The sequence below is a fragment of the Vanessa atalanta genome, chromosome 17 (assembly GCF_905147765.1).
Source record: "Vanessa atalanta chromosome 17, ilVanAtal1.2, whole genome shotgun sequence".
Lineage (NCBI taxonomy): Eukaryota > Metazoa > Arthropoda > Insecta > Lepidoptera > Nymphalidae > Vanessa > Vanessa atalanta.
Window position 1 is genome coordinate 2019497 of NC_061887.1, and position 20299 is coordinate 2039795.

A 20299-nucleotide genomic window follows, 5' to 3' on the forward strand; every position below is an offset into this window, starting at 1 on the left:
CCAAGTTAGTTTTGTGACGCAGTGACTACCTTTCAACCTTATGCCAATGCAATAGAAACTATAATCGTATGTATTCATTTAAGCTGATTACGGTATTTTCTGTTTAATGCCACCACTCCACTGTTTATCAAGTGAGTGAACAGTTTGACTTGCTCATTTTATATGAGAGCCTGGTAGTGTATGTATTGATTTTAGTGAAATGAAATAAAACTTATTGTCGTTGAAGTTATAATGCACTCTTATATTTTTAAGGGCCCGTTTTTATGATGCGCTTGCGCAGGGTATCATGGAAACTACATGATGAAGTTGCTCACTAAACCACCAATGAAGTTTCAGTCGCTCGAAAAAGACAACTTCACATCTTATTTTATTTTCCAACGATCATAGTTTGTAATATATTATAAATAAAAATTAATGTTAATGTTTAAATTTGAATAACTAAAAATTTTAATTATTGGTAATTTCTGGTACTAGGTATCAGTAACAGCCTATAAAATTTTCCAATACTAGGCTAAGGCTTCCTCTCTCTTTGAGAAGATTTGGAGCTTATTGCACCACGCTGCTCTAATGCAATATAGCGGGGAATACACGTGCAGGTGTCCTGACGATGTTTGCCTTGACCGCCGAGCACGAGATGATTTATAAACACAAATTAATAACATGGAAATTCAGTGGTGCGTGCCTGGGTTTGAAGGAGCTGACATCGTTTTAGATGCACGCGTTCTAGCCACTGGTCCATCTCGACTCTATTGGATTGGTTTTATTAGAACTGCAAAATATAAAAGCATTATTATATACATAGCATTTGAAGATAATCTTCATCATCATCTTTAATCCATAATTTTATATATGTATGTGATAAGCTAATTGAAATCTTCAGCAAGAAATGTCGCCCGTTAGTACTGAAGTGGGTGGGATTCTCAACCCGTGAAATAACCATTTTCGGTTGTGGTTCGCTCATGACTCGGATCAGCTTCTATTAGGGGACGAAAGTGATAGAGGAAATACCTATGCTTCCTCACAAGTCAAGTGTCGACTCGATGGCTTGTTGCATGGAACGTAAAAATGGTTTTCCATATTTTAATATTTTATATGGCTTGATACATTACTTTTTTCACTGGTTGGTCTTATACGTGTCTTAAACTTCAAATCCAATAGGAGTCAATGGTAGATTTTTTTCATTTTTCCATAGATTTCCGAACTCTGGCTGGTTTGAAGAAGAAAGAAAGAAATGGTTATTTAAGACACGGCAGAATTATAAAAAGTATAAAAAAAAAAACAAAAATAAAGAACATACCTATTACTTAATCAACGAAAATACAACAAAACGGAAAGAAAATATAAAAAAAGAGATTTGGTAACCAATTATAGTAATCCTGTCCTAAAAAGTTGTCCATTCAACTCCAAGTTGGGTTCCAAAAACTGAAAAAAATCCAAAAATAGATGTAAATGAAAGAGAGTCGCAAAGATTGAACTCGATGATCGATGGGTCGATGAGTTCTAACCGTGGTTTCAGGTAGACCATATAACTTGTAAAATTTTTCATAAAATATCGACTGAAATTATGTACAGATATTTTTGTAAATCACCTAATGTAAGTTTTATTTATTGAATTAACGAAATATGTTTACAGTGTATTTTTTAACGAAAGCTATTCCTGCCTCGTTCTGAACGTATCTATTTGGGTGATAAAGCATAGCGGTGTATGTCAGCGTGCCAGTTTGTTTATGTAGGCGTCTTCTAGTTCAAGACCAATTGAATACAGGATGAATAGAGCAGGAAAGTTTAGTGAAAGTATGTCATTTGTTTCGTTGAGTGGTAAGTCTAGCACTTACCGCGAATTAGTACTTAATTTAATTTTTATGTGCTGGCAAATTTATTTCTACCTCTCTAATTCATATGTCTCGAAGTTGTCTGAATATCTAAATGTCATCGTTTGGATTTCAAGTATGCCGTTAGTGTTATATCATTGTCCAAACAAATTAGAAACACGTCGTTTCCCGATACTCAGATCACCAGCAATAGTATAAAGTGTTCAGTCAAGCCATATTCGTGAACACGATCCACTAATCAAAATATATCCTACCTATAAACAGCAATACTTTTTTTATATGTGCCACCTGATGGTAAGTTGTCAACACCACCCATAGACAATAGCGTTGTAAGAAATATTAACCATACCTTAATCGCCAATGCGCCACCAACCTTGGGAACTAAGATGTTATGTCCCTTGTGCCTGTAGTTACACTAGTTTACTCACCTTCAAACCGGAACACAACAATACTGAGTACTGTTGTTTGGCGATGGAATGTCTGATGGGTGGATGGTACCCAGACGTGCTTGCACAAAGCCCTACCACCAATTAAATACATAGTATTGTTGAGCTTCAACTTCAAAGTTAGCGTAACAATGGACCTTAATTTACAAATTTGGTAACGCATCAATAAAATTTGAGCTTAATATTTCTTATAAGAATAGTGCTAATGACTGAAGTCAGTTTTGACCAATTATTATCAGGTGGCGCATTTCTATGACTGTCTTTTATATGAATACGACCATAAGAATATATTTTAATCGATAATATAATGTCATACTTATAAGCCTGAAAAGTCGGATAGTAGCTCACGTGATGTGAAACATTATTTTTTTGTTTTTTTTTTTTTTTTTAATTTACGTCGTGTACTTTGTGCACGCCCAGTAAGTACCACTCACTCATCATCATTATATTCTACTAAACTGCGAACTCAGTATTGTTGTATTCCGGTTTGAAGGGTGAGTGAGCCAGTGGTTGAAGGCGCATTGGCGATTCAGGAAATCATTAATATTTCTTACAGAGCCATTGTCTATTGGCGGTGGTGATCACTTACCATCAGGTCGCCTATTTTATTTCGTCAGTATAACTATATCATAAAAAAAAAAATTAACAATACTCCATAGTCCTCTGTTCCGCGCCCCGTATTGTTTGTTAACTAAGTCGGGATTATCTCCTTTACGTTCAGATTTATAACAAAGACATTTCTTCAAACCATCGCCTTACTAGGGTTGCCAGCGAACGCGATTTCTTCAAAGCATCGCCTTGCTAGGGTTGCCAGCGAACGAGATGTAAGGGTTTTATTAAAAATTGTCGAAAATGTAATGTAACCACATTTGATTATTCACAATTTTTTAAGGTACTCAATAATAAGTTTTATAATATCAGTTCTTATCTGCTAGTACATTGTGTGTTCATTTTACATAAATAAGACGAACAAAAATTTTCATACTAATAATATATATAAAAAATATATTCCGCACTTTCAGGCTTCAGTAGAATTTCAATCTTTTTATTAATTTTTATTTTATTTTATTTAACACTAATTTTCGCCCGCGGTTTCGCTTGCGTTTTAGTGGTTGGTTGTCTGATATTATTTGGACAATATCTTTATTAATTATAGCTTTTGTGTTAATCTGATGTATAAGCTATATTATTGTAAAGTTTTAATTTGAATTAAAATGCATTCAGTAGATTTGCACGAAGGAGTAACAAACATGTATACATACAAACTTTCGCCTTTAAATTTTTGGGAAGGATTGTGCGTTAGATTATCTAATATCTACTTATTTGAACCCATCGTACTCCTTTAATTACTTAAGATAATTTTAAGCTAATAGAAACGATTTAAATACTGTTGCATGAAACATTATATTTTATGTAAAGGGGTTAATGACCCCCACTTAGTTTTTAAAATATATTTTTTTGGTTTTGGGTGACCTCAAATTTTAAACTTAAATTTTGATAGATTTTATACTTTCTTCATAATTATTTTACTTTGAGTAAAAAATTTACAACTTCGAGAAGGATAACAAAGTAATGCTGTATTATTAATAGTAAAAATTGTTTCAATGTAATTTGTTTTATTGGCTATAGGATTTGTTATAAATACCGAAATACTCTAAAAAAAATTAAACTTTCCACAGAGTAGTAATTAAATATTATTGGAAATAATTTAATTTAAGATTCATCTTAAATTAAATTCTTCGTCACAGGTTCTTTCTCGGAAGCTAATAACAAATGAGTTTATTTATAGTTGGAGAACATCACAAATCACTCTGCGCGTGCGCCGCTCGGCTGTTTATCTTTCACCTTTCAAGCTAACCTGTCGCCGCCATGTTAGTTTTTTGACACTTCACTTCGTCTATTTTCGGTAAAAAGCAATTTAAAATTTACTGCCTATAAAATTTTATAATGAATATTATAAAAACTAAACGGAATACGAAGTGTGATGAAATATTTTATAACTATTTTATGAGTGATTTAATTATAACTTACCCGGAATAAATTAAAACATTTTTTTTCATGATCATTAAGACAAGGATTTATACAAATTCTGCTTGATTTTAAGAACATTTTATTTTCTTATGCACGAGCGTTGTAACGTGAAAAATATATAATAATATGCCTATAAAAAAAAAATATACCTTCCAGTGAATGTAAGAAAAAACATAAACAAACATTAGATTTACGTTTTTCATACGATTTGCTAATAACTCAACTTGTGCATATCATAGATTAATTAAGTTTAAGTTCTAGTTCTCAAATTTGCTGTCCAAAGTTGTTTATTTGACTTTTCCTCTTATGGTTGGAATATAGTATATGTAACAAAATGATCTACGATTTTCTTATATCTATACATCACTATTGCGCCTCCATAGAAAATTTAGATCGGACAAAGCGGATTAAATATACGCTTCGGCCTTTATAACTTTTCTCAGTAAATAAGCCATTGAACGCATTTTCTTTAAATTGGATGATTATATATAAAATCAAATTAAAAAGATTGATAGATAAAATCAACAACAAAACTTAAAAGTTTTAGTTTATTTGATTATTTATTATATGTATTTTAGTACGGAATTCCAATCGTTGGTCTATTGGGTATATAAAGGAGTTGGGGCGATACAATTATTATTATTTTATCCCAAGAAATTCTTAGTACCCAGACGTGAAATTATTATTGTTTTCGATCAAATAGTGTGAGTGAATACTGACTATGTTTTTGCCCAAACTATCTCCTGACCTATCATTAAGATAGCAAGCAGTCAAAAAATATATTAATACTTTTTTAATAGAAATATCTAATAACAAAAAAAAAACAAATGCAACTAAGTATTGTTATTAGTGCTCAAAAATTATGAGTTTATGTTTAATATAGATAACTATAGGTTATCTATGTTACTAAAATATATATAGAATAATAATAACGAAATTCAAAAAAAGGATAGCGGTATGAAACTTTGACCAATCAAAGCGGATAATAAATTCGCGTTCATTGGTCGTATTTTCATGGTTTTCACGTAATTGACGGAAAAAGAAAACAATTATATTTTATATTAAAAAATAAATAAATAATTCACGAACGAATTAAATAATATAACATCTTTATTTCCATACCAATTTTTTTTTACAAGTAGTATATGAAGCCTCTATTTAAGCATAGTGCCTGTATATGGAAACTTCGCTCTTCCTGCATACATAATAAAGTACAGAATAAATTAAACATGTGAACTACAAGATCTTACTTACAATGATAACAGATCTATTTTATTTTTAAACAACAAGCGTTAGTATTCGATTACAGCTAATGCATATTTGACGGGATGTTATATTATTGTGGATTGAAGACAGAATTAGACGAACGTCTCTATAAGTCTTTATCAGCCAATATAAGCACATACATTGGTACCATAAAGATTTACTTGGCATAATTATAAACTACGTTGGTAATCTAGAGGCATCTAGATCTAGTGATCTTTTGAGCCACAGGTCAAGAGTCAGGTTTTGAGAGTCACGGTCGTTAACCATTTAGGCGCCCCGGGCTGGATATCCGATTTACATTCAACCAGGGTTGGATCGAGCCACAAGGGATGCAGCAAAGGAGACAAGAGACTCCAGATTGCAGAGTGCTTCACAATTTAGCGGTGTGGGCCGTCGCACAATCGCGTGGGCCCCGCCCTGGAACTGCTGAGGGCCAAAGAAACATTCGGGTGATAAAAGTTGTCAATTTAGTTTGTGATTAATAATCACCCCGTGCGTGAAGAAATACATCGTGAATTAATCTGCATATGTCGGATGAAACTCTGGTTCACACCAACGTAAGGAACTCAGATATTGTGTCCCTTGTGCCTGTAGTTACACTGGCTCTCCGCTTTAAACCGGAAGCCAACAATACTTAGCCGAGTGCGCTTACTTACTCAGACGCAAAACCAAGAAGATCTTAACTTAAAGAAGCTTACGATTTTTGTTTGATTTGCATAATTATTTGAGTCGTCCGTGCAATCTAGGTACGGAAGTCAACGCCCTGGATTATTCTATATACGGCATCGTAACTACTAGGTTTGTTTATTGAAATTAGAGTTATTGTAAATAATAGGGTTGTCACAACTGTCTGATGCAATCGATATTTGATATTGGGTGGAGCAGATATGACTACCCAGTGGAGAAATATTTTATATATCCTGGAATGTTTTATGACGTCGTCATACTTGCTTAAATCTTGGTATTGGTATACTTCATATAACACGTTCTAGTATCTTCAATGACATGCAAATGGCTGACGAAAGTGTTTGTATTAACCTAAAACATAAAGATTCACTTAAACAAACAATTAGATACCTCGTAGAATTATTATAATATCCTTCCAAAAAGATACAAGTGTGTTAGCAAGAAATATGTTTTGCTATCACCGTCGATAGATGGCGGTAGAAGTTCTGAGGCTTCGTTACGCGCGCCATGTAATTTATCAAGCATTGATATCTTTAATATTTCTCAAGTGATCGCTTATTTTGATTTGATAAAGAGATTTCAATGGATAAGTAATTACGGGACTTTCTAGATGTACTTTCACTATTGAAGTTCATCGTCACAATCAACCAAAGAAGAATAATTAGTGCCTTAAATCATCAATCAGACAATCAGACGATCCGGCATATATACAAATTTTTTTCCCCGACTTTCTCTCGCATAGAATTTTTTGATTTCATTAATTACACGATAATATAACGTCGTAATATCCTAAACTATACTCAAACTATGGTATTTAATAAATCAATTCAATATATATGTTAAATAAATATTTATAATATATGAACCAATTAATTCATTATTTTATTCATTATTAAATTTCATATTAATATTAATTTATTTTTTATTATATTTCGACCAATTTTTGTATATATTTGATATAATTACCTATACTTATTGTGCGTTACATTTCGGAAAGCGGTGTATAGCGAGAAGAAACGCCAAGAAACTCACATAGTTCCTCTTTTCAAATAAACAGATTTACAATGCTGTTATTCACAATTAGTGTTCAATCACATGTGGCAGATTTTATACGACACATATAGATTTCATCAGAAAATTTTCATCCACCGTCGAACTCGTGATAAATTATAAATTCAAAGTAAGCACACAAAATTCAGTAGTGCTGGTTCTGAACTAAAAATCTAAGATTTATTAATTCTAACCACGATGCCATATTCTGTTAACTTATTATATATTATTACCGCCGAATGCATCAATACCTTGTATCATTTAATACATTAAAAAAAAAGCGCGAGATCGCCTGTCATTGAGACTTGGATTTTCTTTTGGCGCGAAGTTTTGACGCTTTGGACATACTATTTTTTAGTCATAGACAATTTAGTGTTTCAGTTGGATTTTGTTATGGATTATTATATATTTAAAATAATTAATGTTATTATGAAGTCAGATACTTATTAATCTATAATTTTTAAAAGGTCATTTTCATTTCGGTCCGGTAAGACTATAGTATATTACTTATGTACATAAATAACGCTTGTGTTTAAATTAAACTGTGCCATTCCTAATTAGAGTAATTTCGCGAGTTGATTATTTTAGCAGCATTTTGTCATGGGTCGAGGGGTCATCGAACTTGCATCAAACATCTGCTGTTTACACTGGCCTTTTTACAATCGTTAACTGATTACGATGAAGTCAAAAGAGGAGTTATGCGTTTGAGCTTTTGTAATTTATATATATTACATTAATATTAATACGCTGTCGTGTTTAGATTACATATTTTCAATGAGCAATTATTTCCTTATTTCCTAAACAAATGTGCAATAATTTTAGCAGTTTGTGTTCTGTCTGTGGAATTCCAATTTTTTTTTTTTTATGTTAGACGTGGCAAACGAACAGGGGGCTCACCTGATGTAAGGTGACTACCACCGCCCATGGACATCTGCAACACCGGTGGGCTTGCAGGTGCGTTGCCGGCCTTTCAGGAAGGAGAACGCTCTTTTCTTGAAGGTTCCCAAGTCGTATCGGTTCGGAAAAATCGGCGAAAGTAATTATGAATTAACTCAAATACTAATTTTGATATCTTTATTATAAATAAACAATTCTTGTTGTTTGTGACATTGTAAATACCACCACAGACAAAAAATAATAACTGTACTAGTTATTTTCAATTCTGCCAAGATTCCCACAAAGACTCGTTAAATTGCTATAAAGTTATAATACAACACTAACTTAAATCTAGGACAATGATGTTTACAATGTACTTTAATGGGCTGTAAACATACTGATCTATTAATATTGCAAAAAAAAATGAGCACAAGATCAATCAGAATTTTTTTTTTTTAATTTATTCATTCACATGAAACAAACAAATCAATTATATCACTACTTTATATTATAAAACAAAGTCGGAGACAGTCCGTCTGTTTCTCTGAACTCGATAAATTAAACGGTTTTTAGCAATGGACGGAGTACTTAGGGCGGAATGTTGGGTAAATTGTTAAATATGTCGACAATATTTATGCCGGCTGGTAATACTGCTATACTGGCGTTAATCGCGTTCAATAGGCAAGGTAGCTAGTTTTAACCTTTATTTAAAGGATTGTTGCCTCGGCGTTACTCACACTTTAGGGGTTTGCTGTCAGGTTTTACGTATAAATAGGCCTTGAATTGCCTTGAAAACCCTTGAATTTCAAGTTCGCTTTGTACAAAATTTCATAACATTGGGTTTGGTGGTTCAGCCGTGTAAAGTAACAGACAGAGTTACTTTTGCATTTATAATATAAATGTAGACGTTAAGCAATCAACAGTTCGGAAAACCTATAGATTCTACCAAGAATAGGCAAGAAACTCAGTACCCACTTACTCCTTTCTACCATTTCAAAAACAAAGCACTGTCTTTCAAATACAATTCTCTTAATAATTATCCTTCCTGAAAGCCTTCTATCCAACTGATACTACCGTCACGCTTTTTCATATAATCTAAAATTTAAATGATAATTTAGATTCTAAATAATCTTGTTTTTTAATGAACTTTTAACAATTGGTAAATATAAAACTAAATTTAACTTAATTTAAAAAAATTTAATTTTTGAAATTATTACAAGATATTAAAGTCGTAATTCAATCTTTAAAACATTTTCATAAATGCAAACAATGATTTCAATAATACAGTTTGTTAGGTTAGTAACAAAAACGCTTCAAGCTGTAGGGTTGTAAAAGCTTTAATTGCTCTGCAAAAAGTAATCGATAGATAAGTACCGATAGCAATAGAATTCACAAGACCAAAGCCAATTTGTTTACGCTAAAAGTAATCGGGATCTATGTACGTAATCCTCATTTCTAATATGGTTATATGTTTAATGAGATCAATCTTCACAATTTTTTTTAAGTTTAACTGCTTTCCCTACCCAATATCTTGTATTAGCTAATTTACTTATTAGCGCCATCTATATTTTATTTGTTGTAACATATTATGCACGCATGTGTGCGTATACAAAAATAAAATCTTATAGTTTACTAAAGTATTTATAAAAATAATTCACTTGATTATATTATAAACAATTGAAATTACTAATTATGTTAATTCTGTGTATATTTATCGTGTCATAGTATCTGATTACTCGTAACTAAAGAACGATCGATTACTAATGTACAATATCGATTCGTTAACTATAGTAATTGGTCACTGTAGTCGTAAGCCGGTTTCTTTTTTCGAAAGTCTGTACTGTTGCAGAGAGTCTGTCTGTCGTAGAGCAGACGCGTGAGGAGAGTGCCTCCGCTGACTCGCTCCGCCAAAGAAGACCGGGGTGAAGGCGTCGGCGCTATGCTTACCTTCATTCTTGTTTTTCGTCGAGATTAAAGGACTCCCGGCGACGCTTATAGCGGGGAGTGGTTCTCTGTACCCCAGGAACTCCTCTAGCTCAGAGGACCGCAAAGATAAACCCGCAACGGGGCACTTGAAGAGTTGGAGTGGATACCGCTAGTTTTTCAGTGGGTAATCCGGTGAACAGATGCGTACCAGGCGTTATCAGCACCGGTGAGTCCCACATACTCCCCCACGGGGAAACGCGTAATAGCATTTTTCCAACGAGACAAAAAACTGTAGTGCTGTTGGAAATTGGATTATAAATCATCTCGTGCTCGGCAATGAAGGATAACATTGTAAAGAAACCAGCGCGTGTTGGATGAGAATCACTAAACCGTAGTGGAGCATCATGATGAGGTAAGCTCCGAACCTTCGTAGACACCCATACTTATTTTTATAAAATAAATATGACGGCTTAAAACATTGTTTATATTATTTAATTCGAACTTTACTGTCTAATAAATGAGAAACCAAACTTAAAGGCATCGCGATCCGTTGTTTTTCAACGTCATCTGGTTCTTGTCACGTCATAAAACTCAATATGTTCTGTAATAGAAAGTGTTTTTAATTTTATTTTTAACGTAGTCTTTGAGGTGGCTCATTCCCGTTTCTTTATGGGTGATATATATTTTTGTTGACGGTACTTAAATGCGTCACTCGCGTTTGGAATCATTTACGTGACAGCGAAAATGTCTGCTTGGGTTTTACTCATTGGATTTTCCTTCGCGATTTAATTATGCTATGCATGCAACTTTGTTATTTATGAAGTTTTGAATAAAAAAAAAAACACGAAAAAAAGGTTTATTTCAGTATTGAACATCGAATGAATAAATAAATAAATTTCCAACCGTTTAATGTTTGATCACAAAAAAGTCAATATAGGTTTTGGAACACGGTGTTTGGTATTTATAGAAACTTTTTTTTTATTTGTTTTTTGTTATGGCCAACGTTACGTTAGCTACTCGTTCAGGCTTCGTACGGTGTAATAAGGGTCTATATACAAATTTTAGATTAAAGAATAATCATAAAAAGAAAAATTCTTGGTTTTTCCGTCGAGGCAAGTTGTATTTCTCGGCTTTACTCTGCTATACCTAGGCATGTATTATTTTTGTTTTCCTATGTATTATAAATATCCTCTTCTTAAATCACTCCCATTAAAATCCGTTGAATAGTTAAATAGACCCAAGGAACAGACGGCGGGAAACTATTTTGTTTTATACTATGTAGAGATCGTGATGGATGCCAAAAGGAGAGCTATGATTTTAGCAAGCTACGTATATATAGGGAGGCTTAAATACAGCCATATAACCACGGCTATCCTCTGACATTGACTTAATCTGGACTAAAAATATAAATGTAAAAATTGTCTATTGTATTGGATGACAAATAATTGAATACATAATTGATAAGATTTTTGGACAAGAATATTGTCTTCTTCCGTATTACTTACTGCTTGAATAAAGCCATAGTCGGTTTTTATTTTTAAACTTAATCTTTTAATAAGCTATTTCAATAAACGAACTTACTATAAAAATAATACATGTGCGTGTCGAGACGCCCGACAGTAGTGATAACTTAAATGTCCGAAATACGGCTAGCGATTGGGAGACGAGACAAGACAAGCCTGCCTACCGCTGCCGTATGCGTAAGAGAAAAGGAAGGCAGACAGACTGGTGCCGTCACGCGTTACGTAACGAAGCGGTTCATCCTCCCATAAGAAGTTATCACTTCAATATATAGAAGATGACTTTTTTATCTCTCTTTCTGTAACCAGGATTTCGTCATTATTAAGAAAGAGACAAAGCATTGTGCATACAATCTCTATGTATAATTTTATCAATAATCAGTTATTGAGTTTTACTGGACTGTTTATTTACTATACACTAATCATATTACTGCGGAGTCCTCCGGCATAGACCGACTCTAATCAAAGACAATGAGATTTAGACAAAGACAACATTATTTATACTTACATTACTTATTACTGATACGACAAATTCCTAAAACTGTAAATGTTAGTAAAGCAATAACATAAGACCGATTCCAAATAGGAGTCAACACTAGAAAGTTAGGTTTAATGACGCAAATTAGATATTAGTAACACAAGGTTATCTGTTTGATGTGCCGTCAGTCAGTACTATCAAATCGTGTTAGTGGAACTCCGAGTAGGTATTAGACTCGTAACAGAAATAGAATACAATGAAGTCCCAATTAATATTTCAAAGAAATTTTTGTATATTCGATACGAGTTTTTGCTCGCGGTTCCGTCCGTGTGTAAGGGCAGATTAGGTGGTAGGTGCCCACCTAATCTGGGTAGGTAGGGTATAGCTTTTTCTGTAGCTGATTGATCATTATATGATGATCGGTCAAAAAGTTTAGACTTGAATGGGTAACAAACAAATATACTAATTATAGTAATTATTCTTAATAGGAAATCAAGTGGTGCGACAGTTTTTATTATATTTAAGGAAATATACTTAAAGTAAAGATATTATGTTGGAGACAATTTTAATAGTTCGCAAGTAAATCGTTTCGAGAATCTTGTTTTGTTTTGATTGAAAGAAAATTATCTATGTAGTCAGTTATATTAAATTGAATCAAGCGTATATATATGATCTTTTAATTCAAAAATCAAATCAAAATTTCATAGCCCTTTATCGGCCCGAATAGGAGACTTGAACCCAGAACCCCGTATTCTTTTTTTAAATTATTTATTTATTTATAATACAAAACTGTATATCATTGGACATGGTTGCCCTAATTCGATATTACAGCACGTTTATTGACAATATTTAAAATAAGTCTCTACGTTACATATGATATAGTCCAAGTGGCTATAGTTGTGAGTTCACTCAGGCTGGGTCCTTATATCTTGGTCATAAGACCGACGAGGCAGTCTGTCCATTCTAACACACGGCCGAAGCCGCATGCAAACCTAACAAGTAGAAAGAAGTCACTGCACTCAGAATCAAACCTGCTATATTTCATCTTACATCAGACATCAGCGTATCCTTTTTAAAAGATAACGATGACCATAAATACTCATGATGATGACAATAAATAATCTCAACGAGTTGCATCACACGGGGATCGATCCCAACATCCTTATTTGAGTAACGACATAAACGGTGTATGAAGCAATACGTTATTATGGCCCTTTGTCTAAAGGTCCCCCTGACGAAGGGCAATCGAATACAAATATCCAACCGCTTATGATGTGTAAAATTATGATATAAGTATCAATGTTACTGTAGTATAACTTTAATGGGCGTGATTGGAATACAGTTTGGATCTCAAATTTATCGCAACGTTTTCAAATGTAACGTTTCTGACGCTAAATTGTTTCATCAGTGTAACTTATACTGAGTGTATTCTTAATCCATTTGTACAATAACATTGCATATTAGTCTAATTTTACTAACATATAACGATACGATACGTGTATTCCTCATCTACCTGGTGGTAAGACAAGCCATCATATATTCTACCGCCAAACAGCAGAACTCACTATTGTTGTATTCCGGTTTGAATCTTAGTTCCCAAGGTTGGTGGCACATTGGCGATGGTGACCACTTTTACCATCAGATGACCCATATGGTCGTCCGCCAACCTATATCATAAAAAAAAGATTAATATTTCTTACAGCGCCATTGTCTATGGGCAGTTGTAAACGCTTACTATAAAAAAAAATCATCAACTTCGATAAATCTTTACAAAAAAAAACTCAGCTTAATCGCAACTTTGGGTAAATTCTACGTATCTAACCTCGATCGAACCGCTACTAGATCGTTGTGTTAGTAGAATAGGAAAACAGCCGAAGCTGCTACGATTACTTTCCGATTCGATTGCGATAAAGTAATAAATTTAGTTTTTGTCAATATTCATATAAAAGGCTTCGTAAGGATATCGATACCAATTATGAATACAAAATTGTATTTGAACTTATTTTATTTTTAATATTTCTTAATTATTCTACTTTTATATTTAATTTAATCATAATATCAGTCTAATATAAAAATAAATAACATAACTAAAAATGCAATTTGATTTATACAATATTTTAACCTACCACTTTATTTTATTGTATTCACACAAACACAATGCACACAAACACAATACATCATCATAGAACAGGTTTATTTATAAGGTACATTTTAAATTGTCAATGTCAACCTTAGTAATATTATATTTTGATGATATGTGTTTGTTCAATTACAAATATACATTACTAACTATTTATTTGAAAAATGTATAGTTACAAAATTTAAAATGTTATGTATATAAATACATATATATGTAATATTATATAACAATTTCTACTATTCAGACTTCCAAATAAATAATATTTACGTTCTAAAAATACAGATAACAATTTCGTACAACAAAACTTACATCAGAAATGTTTTTATTTTTTTGCCCTATTAATATAATTTAATACTGTTTTATTAAAATATACATAAAAATTACATATACATAAATCATGTACTGTAATTACATTATTATTAATAATTAAGTAACTTTTTTCACTTAAAACCTACATGGACGCAATCAAAATGGAATGACTTTGCTCTATGAAATCACTAATTAAAAAAACTAGGTACAGAACACAAATATGACAACGCATATGTTTGACATATAAGATTTATGTACTCTGTGGTTTGTATTTTTTGTGCATAGCTTAAACTAAGCTGAATTTTTCACATGTTAAATTTATTATTTCGAAAAGTAAAAAATGTATGCTACATAGCAGATTAAAAAAAACTTGTATTTTAAAATCTACATAAAAATACGACAATACAGATAAAATAAAATTTATAATTAATATTTTGATATGTCAGTTATTACAACTTATATTTTTTAAATTTATTAATCCTATCAAAGACTTTAATTTCATGACACTGCCATTTGATGTGGTCCATCAAACACTAATGTTCGCACGGTGTGTTGGCTATCCGTCATACAAGTGTCCTGGGTATATTTAGATTTAGTCTTAAAATTATTGCAGAGTGCCAGTACCTGCAAATAATAAAAATAAAATTATATAATTAATTGTATTAATGCTCCTTATTTATAGTCTATATATCAATACAAAAATTGTGCATAAATTATGGTTATTTTTATATAATGACAAATACATTTTTTAAATTTTCATACAGAATAATTAAATAATTATTGCATTACATTACATTAACAGACTGTAAATTTCCCACTGCTGGGCTAAGGCCTCCTCTCCCTTTGAGGAGAAGGTATGGAGCATATTACACCACGCTGCTCCAATGCGGGTTGGTGGAATACACATGTAGCAGAATTTCGTTGAAATGCAGGTTTCCTCACGATGATTTCTTTCACCGCCGAGCGCGAGATGAATTATAAACACAAATTAAGCACAAGAAAACTCAGTGGTGCTTGTCTGGGTTTGAACCCGCAATCATCGGTTAAGATGCACGCGTTCTAACCACTGGGCAAACTCGGCTCAAAAATATATAATCTACTTCATTACAAAGCATTTTTAAATAGAAGGATTACAAGAAAGTTGCTTTGCAACTCTAAAAACAAACTAGTCTAAATGATACTGTCAGAGGGTCAGTGACCTCCGAAACAATGTGTCAAATATTTGTTCTGTAAATCAGACTAAATTAACTAAGAGCCGATGCGATCTAATTAGTGAGCCCCTTGTTTGTCAACTAACAAAGTTAACGAAATCCAGTTAATCTTTGTAATTTATTATATAGACATCCTTCGCCAATGTATATACTTATCTTGTTTTGGTTTTGACAAAAAAAAAACCTAATATCAATAAAGGTAAAAAAGTTCACTTACCGTATAAAGCAATGTGACAACCCCGACAACAGCCCCAGTGAGCACGTCCCACCAATGATGGCGGTGATCGGTGATCCTTGTGAGAGAGCAAACAGCCACGTAGGTCAGACACAGCAGTTGTAAGAGAGGAACGACTAAAACTGTACGATGTCGCCAGTCGAACGCACGACGCTGGAGATACCACTGAAGAAGAAAACATTTACTATAATAACAATTATTATATACTTATATTAAGTTGCAAATCTTATCTGACAGTAAGTGGTGACCACCAACTAAAAAATATTAACTATTCCTGATATCGTAGATACGCCACCGACCTTGGAAAGTAAGAAGTTGTGTCTAATTGTAGATACGCCACTAATCACGGAAACTAAGATGTCTATTATGCCTGATGTTACACTAGCTTACTCACCGATCAAACCAGAACCCAACAATGCTAATTGTTGCTATTTGGCTATAGAATAAGTAAATAGTGAATGGTAGGACGGACGGCCATGCGAAAAGTTCTACCCACTAAGTGAAACAAGCACAACTTAAACACGTGTAATCGCAGTTATGTTTGGTTTTGAAGAAGCGATGTTTTACTATTCTATCCATTGGTACATATAATTGAAACGTAATTCTAGAAAAAACATTGGATATTTTGCTTAAATCTAATTAATCTCTCAAAAAAGACATTATATCACGTCCCGTAATGTTTATCAGGGAAATGATTATTAATATAGACAACATCAACATATACGAATATATATCAATATATACGCATATATGGTAATGTTCGATAATGGAAAATTAAAAAAAAAACACTCACCGCCATAAAAAATCCACAATACAAAGAGAGTGACGTGTGCCCTGAAGGGAAGCTGTGGTATGAATCGCTTTGATACCAGCTGGAAAACCGGGTTGATGTACACTCGAATGTACTTACATATTCGGAACTGCAACAAAATATAAGTCATCATTATATTCTATTTTATGTAACGTTATAGAGGTAACCTAAACCTTTCTTCCTCATTGAAAGTTGGCTGCATATACTGCGATCAAATGCCGGATCCGAACAAAAAAATGATCGGGAAATAATTAGCAACAGTAGAAATGTAAATGTCGCCATTGCATACACTCTACGAGAGTATCTTGTACGGCACCTAAAGCAGTTAGTTAACTTTTCGATTCGAATATCTCTATTTTCTCACACGGTTGTGCAGTATAAAATCTCGTACAATCGGCTTCCATTTAGAAACACCGATGCAAGAATCAACTTATTATTTGTCACGTACAATTGTAATTAATATTAAATGAAAACTACCTGGGCCCCTTGATCAACCGGGGATATTTGGAACCTACCTACTAAAATCTCTGCAATAGCCTTCTTGAGTGCGGATTGGTAAGATTACGAGATCATTCCAATATAACGCTTACGCTGATCCTTTCGTGCTTTAATTCGGAGGACAGAAAAACGATCTCGACCCTAAGCCTACCCTGACTAACTCTTTACAACAATATATAAAAAGTAAGCGAAAGAAAAATGGCGGTAGATTAACTAGTGATCTAGTATGTAGTAGGTCATAATATTAGTGATTTGAAGCACAATTACCCATTGCAAGTCTTTGCTGTGTCCGGTTCACAGATGGCAAAGAACGTAGGTCTAGGATTTCCCGTAATACCCTTCATGACTTCAACAATTCCAAGGTTGAAAATCAAACCACAGAGGTAGTTTCGAAATATTTTAAATGTTATCTTGGAAGTGAAATTTAATTTGGCACGGAGTGAATATGTTGCATCGAAAAGTACTAACTCTGTGATGAATACCTGGAAAGAAATAATTGATTTAGTATATGATAATGAAGTTGAAAATAGTACAGCCTGTTGGCAAATGCCTCTTCTCCTATTGAGAAGGTTTGAAGTGCATGTGACAGAATCTCATCCAAAACTTAGAGGTTCCTTCATGATGTTTTCCTTCAAGTCTGAGCACTACAGGATTATTTTTGTGTTATTCTTATTTATAAAAAATAAATTGATGTATCTGTTTGAGAGTAATATACTGTAACAGCGTTGAACCTATCACGATTGGTATACATTTGAGATCAAAAAAAAAAAAGTTACAGACAAAGCCATTGCAAAGTATACCCAACATTAGATAGCTTATTATATATTAAAACTATTTTCTACCACCTTGTAATAAGGATAAGGGTAAGGTAACGTATGTCCTTTTATGTATCTCTGAAAATGTGTATGCAAAATTTCACGGTGGTCGATTGTTTAGTTAAAGCGTAACAATTAAATAAATAATCAAAATAGAAAGTTATTTAGAATATTAGTTACAAAACCACGAAACAAATTGAATTGTTACAATTAATTGTAATCGAACAAAACATGCTCATTTCTTGGAGCGCTGATATATTACTTCCAATAAGTATTTGTTGATTTCTAGGCAGGATATAATATATAAATTAGTACTTTTAATTGGAATGGTGGTAAATAGTAACTACTGAGTTTCTTGCCGAGTTCTGCTCGGTTGAATATCCTTTCGGAACCGGTAGTTTTAACTCGACACTAATATGACGATTCAAAAGTACTTTCATGATCCTAATTGAATAAAGGATATTTTGATTTTGGTTAGACACTTACCAGTGCAAACGGCAGTATAATAATCGTAGACATTATGACTTCCATTTTAACTGTGTCACCTTTGAATGGAAAGGAGAGCGCTGGATCATTGCAATAGAAGCCACTCTTGTAGTGGGGGATCACTCCGAACTCGAAGAGGCCCACTAGAATTGTGACTGTGAACAAAAATATCAATTATTATCAAATATCTTATTTAATAAAGAAAGACGATCATCAGAATGATTTTCATATCTCGTGAAATATTAACGAGCGCCTTACTGTGAGTATGCGCCATTTTGATACTTGTAACCCATCAATTTTATAATTAGCTTATATTCAATGTTCACGATCGTGGTCTATGTTGAGTTTCGAGTTTCTTCTTATAGAATACCTCTACAGAACATCTTTAACTATCTTATGTATCAATAAATCTACTAAGTTCCGATATATCATCATAGATTCAAGTCATTTGTAAAAAATACATTGGTAAAGAAGGAATATTATTCGATACAAGATTATATTGATGATAAAAAAGTTGGAGTTAATGCTTGTTGACTTCCAGGCAGGAGACATAACATACATATATAATTGTATTTAACTAACATTACTGTATTTTTAGATGTTGAAAAAGAGTAACTACTGAGTTTCTTGTCGGTTCTTCTCGATAGAATCTACATTCCAAACCGATGGTAGCGTTACTTTAAATAGTTTGTTAAATGATGATTCAAAAGTGATTGTTAAAGCCTACTTGAATAAAGTATATTTTGACTTGATTTGATTTGGAACTGAAATCTCGGATCAGGCTCAAAAAATTAAAAATTCATTAAAAAAATTAAATCTAAAGAAATTCTTAGTAGCAACCTTAGTTGATAATGTTTAACACTCCTGTGCCTTAGAATGCATGTAAAGCCGTTAAGTTCTGCATGTGATATATTTCCGGCTGTGTCGGATTTGATGTATCATCGGATTATAATAGTGAGAGATCAGACTAAGCACGATACCACGTTGTGATATTTTAAGATGATAATATTATAAATGCGAAATTTACTCTGTCCATCTGTCTGTCTGTCTCTGTGATATGTTTTCTCGGAAAAATACTGAACCGATTTTGATGAAATTTGGTGCGGAGCAAGTTTGAACCCTATGCAAGGACATATACAACAATCTTATAATATTTTCATAACGCACAAATAAACTTAAAATACTTAAAAAAAACTCCTTATGCCATACCTAGAAATACCTCAATGACCTTGATTTAAAAGTGGCTTATTAATTAAAAAAAAAGATTTATTCATAATAATTAATTTCAATTCAACGTTGTCATTAAATTTGTTACCTTTATTACATATGATATATTTAAAACTTTCTTTAACGCTAATAATGTGAATTTAAATAAACTTTCACGAATCTTTCGCATTATTTACGAAGATATGATCTTTGCTTTGTTTTATTCCAATAACGTATGGTCACAGAGTAAAAATACATACAATGTTATTCAGAAATCTTTTTCCGCGCAATTAAGCCTCCATGCATGAGTTCTCCTGAATTTGTTGCAAAGATAACATATTTTTATTTTCTTCGGCTTCTAAAGATAACTTTATTTTTTGATAGAGATAATTAATAATTTTGGTACTTAAGTCTTTTTTATGAATTGAGATCAGAAAGTTATATTTGTTTATTTTTTATCTTGAGATTTTATTTTT

The 20299-nt window shown here is 32.7% G+C and overlaps 1 protein-coding gene across 3 annotated transcripts in view; it reads right to left on the reverse strand.

Annotated features, from left to right (window-relative positions):
• Positions 1-15008: 15008 nt before the first annotated feature.
• The window catches only part of LOC125070397 (phospholipid phosphatase 2-like), a 36207-nt gene continuing 30916 nt past the window's right edge, over positions 15009-20299 (reverse strand). For all 3 annotated transcript variants that reach the window (XM_047680253.1, XM_047680254.1, XM_047680255.1), the window contains exons 3-7: positions 18618-18772; positions 17584-17798; positions 16801-16927; positions 15990-16172; positions 15009-15185 (exon numbers count right to left, since the gene is read on the reverse strand). In XM_047680253.1, coding sequence (XP_047536209.1) covers positions 15060-15185; positions 15990-16172; positions 16801-16927; positions 17584-17798; positions 18618-18772 — 806 coding nt within the window. In that variant the 3' untranslated portion in view covers positions 15009-15059. The remainder of the gene's footprint in view (positions 15186-15989; positions 16173-16800; positions 16928-17583; positions 17799-18617; positions 18773-20299) is intronic.